Raw genomic sequence first — 12825 nt, 5'->3', positions numbered from 1 at the left:
CTGGCTCGGCTGTTCAGGTACTTCTGGGCAGTCATGACACCAAGAAGAGGATATTATTGGAGCCGACTTCTCCGTCGCCAGGTAAGCTGATGGCCGCCGTATTTGACAGGAATACATTAACATTACTGTCTGTGTCTGTGACCCCCGTTCAACCCACAACCGATGGGATTCGCCTTTCGTTTCTGCTGCTGGTTGAAATCTGTAGGCTGCTTGCACAGAGTGCTGAATGATTTAAGCCTATTTTGCTCGCTCAAAACTATTTTTAGTCGCAAATGTCAGTGCCGTTACGGGCGGATCGCCACACTGCCGACATTTTATTCCGCCCGTCACTGCACGCCGTTTGATTGCGTTATCAAAACACTTTGATAACACTTGTGTTTTTTTGCAATATTCGGCCGGATATATTCGGTTAACGAATATTCGGTGCATCCCTACTATATAGAATGGTCTGGAGGGCCGTGTCTGGCCCACGGGCCGTGAGTTTGAGACCCCTGTCTTAGAGGGAGGATACTCAGTTACCTGCTGAATGGGACTTTGGGCCTGGAAGAGGATACGTCGCCCCAGCAGCTCCGCGAAGATGCAGCCCACAGACCAGATATCAATGGAGTTGGAGTAGTGGCGGCTCCCCATGAGGATCTCAGGAGCTCGGTAGTACTGTGTCACCACTTCCTGAGTCATGTGTCGTGACTCGTCTGACTCCTCCACTCGGGCCAGACCAAAATCACAGATCTGAAAGACAGTCATTCAGCTATTACTACAACTGTTGTGGTCTTATCTTGAAAAAACAAAATCCAAGGCAACTCTTCTCTGGTGCAAAAGTTAAAAGGCCTTTATTAAATGGCTAGTGTTGTGGTCTTATGTTCTCTTTTTTCCCTTGCAGCTTTATTCTGATAGCTGTGAGGTTATGCTTCATAAGCACGCTAGTCTCCCCTGCTCAAATGCAAAAAACCACTGTGTGTGTTGCTCATAGGGCACAACAAGTGTTGCATCATGTAGCACAGTTTGACTGTGTTTCCCACACAGACTATATTTGGGCTGTCCACCCATGCATTCAAACGGCTGCCTCCATTTATTTTGTACAATTGAAACAATAAAGGCAGTCTGACTTTATCCCCTCTGAGACTTTGCTCCAAATCCCCAGATCTGTCCTGAAGAACAGCACACATACAGTGCATATAAAAACGTCTTTCTTTGTAAAACCTTTAATGTTTAGAAGTTGTTGACACTATGTCAAGATGTATTGAAAACTCTATGATTACAGGTGTTTTTAAAGTACATCAGAAAGAAAAAGACAAAAAAAAAACCAAAGTGAAAAACATTAAAGATAGGTAGCGTAGTGGATAGTGCTGGCGCCCCATGTACAGAGGCATTGCCTCGCTGCAGCGGTCGCGGGTTTGAGTCCGGCCTGCGACCCTTTGCTGCGTGTCAGTCCCCACTCTCTCTTTCTGTGTCCCCAATTCACACACTGTCCTATCCATTAAAGGCAAAAGCCCACAAAAAAAACAAAAAACATTAAAGATAACCAACTGACAGCAATGTTACATCCACAGCCCGTGTTAATGTTACTGGCTGAAGCATAACATATATAAAATGGAAGATGCTGCTTATTAACAGTAGTGTCATGACAGGTGAAGCAGCTATATCAGCTTCGGGGGAAGAGATATTTAAGCTGCTGGAGGATGCTGTTTGACGAGTCAGGAGCCACAATGGGATTCTACAGATACATGCAGGTCAGTCAGTACGACTGCACTGAAACTGTAATGATTTCATTTGTTGATTCATCATCATTACTTTGTTGTTCAGTGTTTGTTCACAGAAGAAAAAGGCAGATAATAATTATTTTGTGTCACTGCTTTGATTGATGAAATCAAAACCGATTGAAGTCTTTTACAAGGCAGTGGTTTTATAGTGCTGTTGCGTTGTGTCCATGGTAGTAACAGATAGTAGATAATAAGAACCTTACAATCAAATGCAAAACAGTACAAACACCATCAACTACATCTTGTAAAATGAGCTGGAGCTGAGTCCAGTTGTCTCTGAAGCAGTCAGAACATCTTAAAGCTTCAGAGAAAAAAAAATCTTGCAGGATACAGATGGCAGAATTTACAGAGCTTTCTGTTAACGTGGTGTTGTTCTCAGGTTGTATGTGGACTTCGACATCCTCTCTGACATGTTCAGCTGACATAAAAAAAGGGTAGCGACATGGGCTGCTCCACGCACCTTGAGCACACAGTTGCTGTTGACCAGGAGGTTGCCAGGCTTGATGTCTCGGTGTAGAATGCCAGCAGAATGAAGGTATTTAAGTCCTGGTGTTGGAGATAGTGTAGGAGAAAGACACAACAGGACAGAATATTACATCATATATCTTTCTGAAACCATAACTAATACAGTGCTTAGCAGCACTCATGCGAGTGAGTTTGCTGACAATTAACAGCACCTCCACAGGAGTTGAAGCTGGTGTCTGCACATATGTAATATATAACTGTTAATCAATGTGTATGAAACATTGTTGGTATACAAACATATAATGTTTTCTCAAACAAATTCATCAGTGCTACAGTTGTATCATTCTGCCACAGTCTGAGCCCGACATCTATTAACACTGTCCATTGGGTTGGCTTGGATAGGATTCCCAAGGGCCACCAGGATTGCTGAATGGGAAAGATATTCAACTGTGTTGGACAGGAGTTTGTAAAAATTTATAAGTGTTATTATACTTCTGTATGCTGAGGCCGTTTCAGCATTGCATCATGATCTATGACACAAATTTAAAAATCTGTTATTTACACCATAAATCCTAAAGTAAAGCCAGAATTCAAATAATTGCTAACTCTAATGCTAATGGCCAACACAAACAAATAAAGGTCCAACAATAATGGAGGTCAAGTAGAACTTGACTACTAGCAGCAGGCCAGTTGCAGGTGCACCTGGCTTTTAAAGGGAATGAGAGATGACACGCTGATTGGGTGAATTCATGTAACACCCAAAACACACCTATTATTAATAAATGGACTAAATACAACCCTTACTTTGGGCCAAGATTATGCACCATTTAACTAGCAACTAGATCATTTCAACAATGGTTTAAATTAAAGTTGTACAAGGCTTCAGAGGACCTCAGCCCTCTGAAAGCATTGAAAAATTCATTCATTCATTCGTTTTCCATAACCGCTTATCACGTTAGGGGTCGCAGGGGTGGTGTAGCCGATCGCAGCTGACACTGGGCGAGATGAAGGGTACACCCTGGACAGGTTGCTAGACTATCGCAGGGCTGACACATAGCGACAGACAACCATTCACGCTCATATTCACACCTATGGCCAATTTAGAGTCACCAATTAACCTAACCTGCATGTCTTTGGATAGTGGAAGGAAGCTGGAGAACCCAGGAGAAAACCCATGCTGACACAGGGAGAACATGCAAACTCTGCACAGAAGGGCTTCCCCACCCTGGGTTTGAACCCCCCACCCTGGGTTCGAACCAGGAACCCTCTTGCTGTGAGGCGACAGAGCTACTACCACTGCGCTGCCATTGAAAAATACAAACACTAATCTAACTTAGCTTACACCCTTTCCATCCACTAAACACATGTCTGCACATTTCATCCCCAACATCTTATGGATATCTAAAAAACTAAGCTTGAATTAATTCAACAATAGAAAGAGATTGATATGAAAAAGCAATATAAGAGAACCTACCTCGTAGAATCTGATAAAGAAAAACTTTGGCGTGGTCTGAGCTCAGAGGCTGCGGTGATACGATGATCTTATGGAGGTCACTTTGCATCAGTTCAGTCACCACATAGCTGACCAATGGGAAATGAAGGAAACAAAAATGCATCCAAGAGCACAAACAGCAAATCTTACAGAGAACCAGTGGGAAATAGTGCTGATATTCTGAAATGATGGTAATGTCTCAGTATCAGCAGGACTCTTGTTTTCACGTAGTTACCACATGATACTAGTGACTGCACTCAGGAGCAGGTTTGCTCCATTTCCCTTATATCATTCTGTCTTATAATATACTAGAAATGTTCATTAATATGTTCTACAATCAGTATGTTACTCAGCAGCCAAAATGCAGCACAGGATTGGTCTTTCATCCTTGCAGTGCACAAGCATCTGCAGTCAGAAGCTGTGACAATTTACAGTTTGATTTATGGTGTAGCCTTTAGGGCACATTAGCTGTTGTGTACTGCCCTCAGCAGATTTCCATCTTGGGTATAGATGAGTAGAAAGCATTCAAATATAAACAGAAAGAAAATTAGAGCGAGCAGAAACAGGTCATCAACCAGTGTCTTCCATCTGAACTGCTCGCTTATTGAAAAATGCTGCAAAAACAAATTTTGTCCATCGTGCCAACACTGTTCTGTGTTTTTCAATTAAAAAATGACAATTTGTGTTACCATTAGTCAGTGTATTCTGTGTTTTCTCCTGTTCTTTCTGATTGAATGGTTTGTAGACGTGGTTTGTAGCAGCAGATCACGCTGGGAGAATTTCGCCTTAAATATCTGCCTTTGGCGTTGTCAAAGCTTTTGATCTATTGTTGCTGGACATGTCTGAAATTGGGGTGATAACCAAATATTTCATATTTCTCCTACCTCTCATTTTGAACAAATCCCACGGTGACTGTACCTCTTACTTGCTCCACATGTTTAGTCCACTAAACATCTCAATATAAATTCATGCACTAACTATCTAACTTTAATAGAAAATGTCTTCTTAAAGCTGGGATGGGCAGATTTATTTGGTGTAACTGGGCAAAGATCCATAACACACTTTGAGCATATTGTAATTTGAGTGGACTGAGAGAAAATTAGACTTCTGCACATCCTCTTGACTCTGTTTTCAGGCTTGAGAAAATCTAACCCATGACGGGAGACTTTGGCCAATCACAGGTCATTTCAGAGAGAGGGCTTTATTGGCTGTTCTACAAACGCAGATGTGCATGCACATCCCTTTAGATGGTGAAAGCCTGATTCAGTGGCAGAGAATCCTGCAGAGAAAGTTGCTATTCCAGCACTGGCAACAAATGTCTACACTGCAAAGCAACCCAAAAAAGGAAAACAGGCTGATCAAAGAGAGAGAGTCTGAAAAAGAATCTGACAATGAACAAAGCAAAACACTTGTCATTATCAGCAAAGCATTTCAGAAACTGACAGAAAAAGTTAACCTGAACTCACAGATGCAGCTTTAAGTTCACATTTATGTAGCTAATGTTAGTTAGAGCCTTGAATCACAGCGTGTCCTCCACTGTTTGAAAATCATCAAGCAAAATAAAGACAAGTTTTTAGTCATGCCTTAAAGGGATAGTGCACCCGAAAATGAAAATTCAGCCATTATCTACTCACCCATATGCCGAGGAAGGCTCAGGTGAAGTTTTAGAGTCCTCACATCCCTTGCAGAGACCCCAGGGGAGAGTGGGTACCAGCACAACTCCACCTAATGCAGGCTTACGGCACCCCAGATTCAAAGGTCCAAAAAACATAATTGAAACCACAAAATATCTCCATACTGCTCGTCCATAGTGATCCAAGTGTCCTGAAGCCCCGACATAAAAAGTTGTTTGGAAAAACGTCATTCAAACTCTGTTTTAAGCCTCATTGTAGCCTGCAGCTCTAACTGCCTCTCTGTACACTGCGCTCATGTGTCTGCACTTGCGCGAGACCGTGAGACATGGGCGCCGCCTTCATGTGTGTTCACGTGCTTTTGCTGGTCTTGCACGCAAGCGTGCACACGTCAGCTCGGTGCAGAGAGGCAGTTAGAGCTGCAGGATACAATGGGGCTAAAAACAGAGTTCAAATGACATTTTTCCAAACAACTTTTTATGTCGAAGCTTCAGGACACTTGGATCACTACGGACAAGCAGTATGGAGATATTTTGTGGTTTCAATTATGTGGTTTTTTGGACGTTTGAATCTGGGGCGCCGTCAGCCTGCATTAGGTGGAGTTGTGCTGCTACCCACTCTCCCCTGGGATCTCTGCAAGGGATGTGAGGACTCTAAAACTTCACCTGAGCCTCCCTTGGCATATGGGTGAGTAGATAATGGCTGAATTTTCATTTTTGAGTGCACTATCCCTTTAAGTTGATTGCATCAGGGCTCGAGTATGAGCCACTCGTTCATGTGCCTATATCTGACTCTCAGTCAGTACACTGAAGCTTTTACCTGCAAGATACATGAATTAGGAAATACCCTTAAACAACTGAAATCTTTCCATAGTGGGACACTATGCTAATTCATTCTCTGTATGAATAATGTAGCAAGCTCAACACAAAAAATTGGAAAACAATATTTCAAAGGGTCCTAATGGCCAGAGAGTCCTGAGTCAGCAGAATGTCTCAAATGTAAAGGGAAACCCACCTGGCAAAGGCTGCCTAAACATGGTTATCATCATGGTTATCATTATCATCAGCTCTAGTGCGCATGCGCCCGCGCGTGCAGCCTGTTGCAGTCGCTCCTGCTTGTTTTCTTGGTTTTCTTACTTTTTTGCTTTATTAAGTTTGGTATTTGTGCTGGCTTTTTGAGATTGTCATTTTGAAACTGCGCGCTCTCAAAACATGCTGATTGAGAGAGTTGTACTCGTTTTCCTCACCCTGGAATTACTTATTTCATTCGGACCCGGCACCATTGCGCAACAACTTCATGGCCGCATTGTTTACTCCAGAGATCAGCTGATTGCGCTGAGGCCGGCCGGCTTGGCGGCCGGAACATCGGAGATACCAGCTGAACTGTGGAGGAAAACACACAGAGGATGCAGGGGAGGAAGTAAACAGCGGCGGAAAAAAGCAGGGTTGAGACAACGGAGGCTTATGGAGAAGAGAAGATATAAGCCGTGTCTCCCCTCTCTCGTCATGGGCAACGTGAGGTCACTGGCAAATAAGATGGACGAGCTGACAGCGGTCGCCAAAAGTCAGAAGGAGTACCGGGAATGTAGTCTTATGTGCTTCACTGAGACATGGCTTCACCAGGACATTCCCGACAACAACGTCTCCATCAGCGGCTTCCAGACTGTTCGGGCCGACCGGGACTGCACCGAGAGCGGTAAGCGCAAAGGAGGGGGGCTTGCTGTTCTAGTAAATAACCGCTGGTGCAGTCCTGACCATATTTCCATTAAGGAACGTATCTGTTGCCCGGACATTGAACTGTTTGCTGTTGGACTCAGGCCGTATTATTTGCCCAGGGAGTTTTCACATGCCATTATTGTAACTGTTTACATCCCCCCCTCTGCCAACCCGACGTCGGCATGTGACGTCATTCACTCCGCCATAGCCCGCCTGCAGACTAAACACCCGAGTGCCTTCATAGCTATCTCGGGTGACTTCAACCATGTCACCATGGCAACAACATTGCCCACATTCACACAGTATGTGAGCTGTCCTACCAGAGAGGAGAGAACACTGGACTTGCTGTATGCAAACGCCAAAGATGCATACAGCTGCTCCCCCCTCCCCCCTCTGGGTAGGTCAGACCACAACCTGGTGCACCTCAACCCCTGCTATGTACCACTAGTCAAGAGCCAGCCTGCGACCATGAGGACAGTGAGGAGATGGTCGGAGGAGACTTATGAGACACTGCAGGGCTGTTTTGGTGTGACAGACTGGCAGGCACTCTGTGAGCCACATGGGGAGGACATCGACGGGCTCACAGAATGCATCACGGACTACATCAGCTTCTGTGTGGACTCCACTGTCCCAGCCAGGACTGTCCATTGTTACCCAAATAACAAACCGTGGGTAACAAAGGACATCAAAGTCATCCTCAACTCAAAGAAGAGGGCCTTCAGAGCTGGTAACAGGGAGGAGGTGAGAACAATACAGGGGGAGCTGAAGATGAAGATCAGGGAGGCTAAGGAGAGGTACAGGAGGAAGCTGGAGAGGAAACTCCAGCAGAACAACATGAGAGAGGTCTGGAGTGGAATGAGGACCATCACTGGCTTCAGGACCAACAACCACAGAGGAGTTGAAGGCAGCATGGACAGGGCCAATGAACTGAATCTGTTTTTTAACAGATTTGACACTACTGGCCCTGCCCATCCCCCCCCTGACTCTTCTGCTGTCTGTCTTGGTCAACCATCTCCCACTCCGCCCTCCTCCCCCACTCCTCCCTCTCACACCTCAACACCCTCCTGCTTGACCCCCCCTCCTCCTCCTCCTCACACCTCCTCTCCCCGTGGTCAGACTGACTGCTCTCTCCATCATGAGGACTACACCCCTCCCCCACGTGTCATCACCTCCACAATGTGCTTCACTGCTGACCATGTGAGAAGACAGCTGATGAGACTCCACTCAAATAAGGCTGCAGGCCCTGATGGTGTCAGCCCCAGGGTGCTCAAAGCCTGTGCCCCCCAGCTATGTGGAGTACTTCAGCATGTCTTCAACATGAGCCTGAGTCTCCAGAGGGTCCCCTTGCTGTGGAAGACATCCTGCCTCGTTCCTGTGCCAAAGACGTCGCGTCCCAGTGGCTCCAAGGACTACAGACCCGTGGCATTGACCTCCCACATCATGAAGACCCTGGAGAGACTCGTCTTGGAGCAGCTCCGGCCCATGGTCAAGCCACTTTTGGACCCCCTCCAGTTCGCCTATCAGCCCCGACTTGGAGTTGAGGACGCCATCATCTACCTGCTCAACCGTGTCTACGCCCATTTGGATAAGCCGGCGAGCACTGTGAGGGTCATGTTTTTTGACTTCTCTAGTGCGTTCAACACCATCCGTCCAGCTCTACTGGGTGACAAGCTGACAGCAATGCAGGTGGATGCCCCCCTGGTGTCCTGGATTGTAGACTACTTGACTGGCAGACCACAGTATGTGCGCTTGCAACGCTGTGTGTCAGACAGAGTGGTCAGCAATACCGGGGCCCCGCAGGGGACTGTCCTCTCTCCCTTCCTCTTCACCCTCTACACCACGGACTTCAGCTATTGCACTGAGACCTGCCATCTTCAGAAGTTTTCTGATGACTCTGCTATAGTTGGATGTATCAGCAAGGGTGATGAGGATGAGTACAGGGCTGTTGTGGATAACTTTGTCACATGGTGTGAGCAGAACCATCTGCAGCTCAACGTGGCAAAGACAAAGGAACTGGCTGTGGATCTGAGGAGGACCAAGACACCGGTGACCCCTGTTTCCATCCAGGGGGTCAGTGTGGACATTGTAGAGGACTATAAGTACCTGGGGGTACACATTGACAATAAACTGGACTGGGTTAAGAACACTAACGCTCTCTACAGGAAGGGCCAGAGCCGTCTCTATTTTCTGAGGCGACTGAGGTCCTTCAACATCTGCCGGACTATGCTCAGGATTTTCTATGAGTCTGTGGTGGCCAGTGCTATCCTCTATGCTGTTGTGTGCTGGGGCAGCAGGCTGAGGGTGGCGGACGCCAACAGACTCAACAAACTGATCCGCAAGGCCAGTGACGTTGTGGGAATGGAGTGTGACTCTCTGATGGTGGTGTCAGAGAGGAGGATGCTGTCTAAGCTACGAACTATCTTGGACAATGTCTCACACCCACTCCACCATGTGCTGGTCAGGCACAAGAGTACTTTCAGTGGGAGACTCATACCACCAAGATGTACCACTGAGCGCCACAGGAAATCATTCCTGCCTGTGGCCATCAAACTGTACAACTCCTCCCTCTGAGTGGCCCTGAGACTTTTTCACACACTGCAATAATTTAATTTAACTTGTGCAATAACCCCATTCACCCTGACTGTATATATTCTGTTTGTGTAAATAATCTTGTTCAGTTTACAATATATATATGTATATATATATATATATTTATTTACGTTTATGTTTGTTAATAATTCCTGTTTATTTAACTATATATTTGTTAATACTACTGTTTAAATTTCTTATATTTTCACGTATCTTTCCTCTCTTGCAAGGAGCACCTGTAACATAAATAATTTCCCCTCGGGGATCAATAAAGTATTTCTGATTCTGATTCTGATTCTGATCCTCTTTGACTTACTGCTTATAGCCAGTAAGTTAGGCTGAAAATAAAGCCTGATACACATTGAACTACTCAGTATTGCGAATTATACCCAGACCTTTGATATATCTTCCTCTTAGCTTTAGGCCTAATGCCCTACTTTACCTTAAACCAAGGATATTCAAAGTCTAATGGGGATTTCACACTGCCCTGCGGTCACTCCCTGCCTCAGGTCATTTTAATGAGGGGAAGCGGTTTCCAACATGGGGGTTAAGGTATGAGCCGGCTGACGCCCACATGCACAGATTTTGCTCTACCACACATAGTTCACTGTGCTGAACCTCTGGCAGTTGCCACCTACTTGGCCAATCAAATACAGGGCATTACAAAAGCAGAAAGAAGACAAGATGGAGGAACAGATAATGCTGGTGTCTGAATATCCACTACGGCACTAGCAACTTCTAAGGACAACCAGGAGAAAAACTGGGCCTGCAATAACATTTCCACCACACTAAAGATGACTGGTAAATTGTCCAAACATGTAGAAATCTTTGATAATTTCAGTGATTTCTGTTGTCTTGCTACAGTATGCAGCTACAAGCTAGCTTGCACTTCTGCCAGTGTTCAGACCATATCACCGACAGCCGCCTTTAAAAATGCTTTGCTTATTGGGGGATGTCTTGCATGTGGGTGGTGCAGCAGTGTGAAAGCAGCTGAACAGTTTTAAAAATACAGTAGTGGTTGGGCTATTTATTTATATCTTGAACAATTAACAGAAAATTCCACATGTTCATTCACCATGTTGCTTTTTTTCAAACTGAAAAACTGACAACGCCAAAGGTTAGAGAATACGCTAAGCTCTCTTTTTTCATTATTCACACAACTACCTGTGCAACACTATGAATGTTTTAAAGGAGTCTGAATCTTTACTCTGTAATTCTCATTTGCATGATTCACCTCGTCTTTTGACAGCAGCCTCGGTTCACTTGCAAGTGAACCCTGGTGCGGTTTGCTTAAGGTGCGGACACACCAAACCGACATCAAAGAACTAGCGGTGACGAAAGCCAACTGTTCCGTCTTCTACGTCGCCTCACGTCGCCCTGTGTCAGTTTCATTTGAACACACTACACGGACTACATCCGACGACCAAGTGGCACGTACATTCTGCCCCTGCGTGAGAGAGAGCGGAGTGAGAGAGTGGTACATCCTGACAGCTGAGGGGTTTCCTATCTGTGCAGCTGAGCACTGCAGCACCTCCACGGCCTATTACATCCAGACGGTCCCGGTGTTTCCTCTGCAGGCTTCACTTCACTCAGCTGCCCAATAAACCTGCTGCTTCTTCCCACTTTAACCTGAATAACAAACCAGGGCTCGGTGCTCCATTTGGATCCAAACGGAGAGCCCGGGCTAGCTCAGAGACTAGCGGAGGCTAACTGGCTGTGCTTCCCTCCGGTCATGCTGCGGCTAATGCTCCGCTAGCCGCTCCCAGCTAGCTACGGCTCTCCATTAGCATCCAAACGGAGAGCCAGGCTAGCTGGGAACCTAGCGGAGGCTAACTGGCTGTGCTTCCCTCCGGTTATGCTGCGGCTATGCTCCGCTAGCCGCTCCCAGCAAGCTGTGCAGGTTCATTTGGGAAGAAGCAGTGGGTCTGTGGGCAGCTGAGTGAAGTGGAGCCTGAGGAGGAAGCACCGGNAAAAAAAAAAAGAAAAAGTTGGAAAATGTCTCGTGGGCAGACGTGGAGTAGTGAGGAGGTGCAGGCGCTTATTGATATATGGTCAGAGAACTATTTATCACAGTTACTTGCTTGGCTGAAGGGGATAGATTACCATTTTCAGTCCTGGCCAATCTATGAGCTGCGTTTTCTACTTCCTCATGCTTTTTTTCTTCCTGGTCAGCGGTCGTTTCGAGCAATACCGCCCCCAAACAAGCAGCTGTTGTAACTGCGTGACGTTGTCCAGGCGGTTGTGAAATTTTTTGGCATTCCCCGTCCAATCGAACCAAGTCCCCCTGACTATCCTGGTGTGAATGCACCCTTAGTGTAGTATCAAGGACTGAAATTTAGTCTGTGGGGCTCACAGCATTGAAAAATTATGAGTTCAAAGCAAAGTAGAAGAGAAAAGAATAGGTCCAGTGAATGGGACAATTTTTTGAAAGATGTTTCTGGTAAAATTTTAAACATAATTTTTCAATGCTGTAGCCTCAGCCCCACAAATGAAATTCTATTTACACCCACTGTTTTGTCCATTCTTTTGAGGTGGAGGTAGAGATCTCAGTGACAGATATCTCCAAACCGGGACAAGACAAACCGAACCATCTGCATGGAGAGGTACCTCTAGAGGGAAGTTATAAGTTGCAAGTAAACAGGGCTTACAATTGCTTAAACTTGCTGATATTGTTAGTATTTTGTTCACTCAAAAAAACGCCATAGCTGTGTGTGCTTAATCTTTGTATTTCCTTTATTCTTATTAGACCTTTAATGTTGTTAATAGGGGTGGGCGATATGGCCCTAAAGTAATATTACGATGTTTCAGGGTATATTTGCGATAACGATATTCTTGACAATATGACAAATGTATCAAAAAATGTATATTTGTTTTATTATTGATTTAAGAAAATGTTGTAAGAAAATAAGTGATCTAGTCTGCCTTCAAATATTCAGTTAAAACTAGAGAAAAATGATCTCTCATTTCATTAGTTTGTAAACAACAATAACTCAGAGTGAGATTCAGATTCTGTATACAATATAAATAGTTCAACAACATAAAATCTACCACAAATTACACATTTAAACAGTTCCCAAATACACCTGGACCTTTATGCTCTGCCACTTCAGCGTGACGTGTGTGGTTGTGCTGCTGCCGTGGTCCTGCCAGATGCCTCCTGCTGCTGCTGCCAT

The 12825-nt window shown here is 45.3% G+C and overlaps 1 protein-coding gene across 6 annotated transcripts in view; it reads right to left on the bottom strand.

Moving 5' to 3' along the window:
• The window catches only part of nlk2 (nemo-like kinase, type 2), a 176548-nt gene that overhangs the window by 48073 nt on the left and 115650 nt on the right, over positions 1–12825 (bottom strand). For all 6 annotated transcript variants that reach the window (XR_007570637.1, XM_050056055.1, XM_050056040.1 and 3 more), the window contains exons 4-6: positions 3700–3806; positions 2221–2306; positions 520–729 (exon numbers count right to left, since the gene is read on the bottom strand). Coding sequence is in view for 5 of the 6 variants with exons in the window: in XM_050056055.1 (XP_049912012.1) it covers positions 520–729; positions 2221–2306; positions 3700–3806 (403 nt within the window). In the remaining variant the exon portion in view is untranslated. The remainder of the gene's footprint in view (positions 1–519; positions 730–2220; positions 2307–3699; positions 3807–12825) is intronic.

This window comes from Epinephelus moara, chromosome 2 (assembly GCF_006386435.1).
Source record: "Epinephelus moara isolate mb chromosome 2, YSFRI_EMoa_1.0, whole genome shotgun sequence".
Taxonomy (NCBI): Eukaryota; Metazoa; Chordata; class Actinopteri; order Perciformes; family Serranidae; genus Epinephelus; species Epinephelus moara.
The sequence above is the reverse complement of the archived record's forward strand: the minus strand, read 5'-3'. Positions and strand labels throughout refer to the sequence as shown.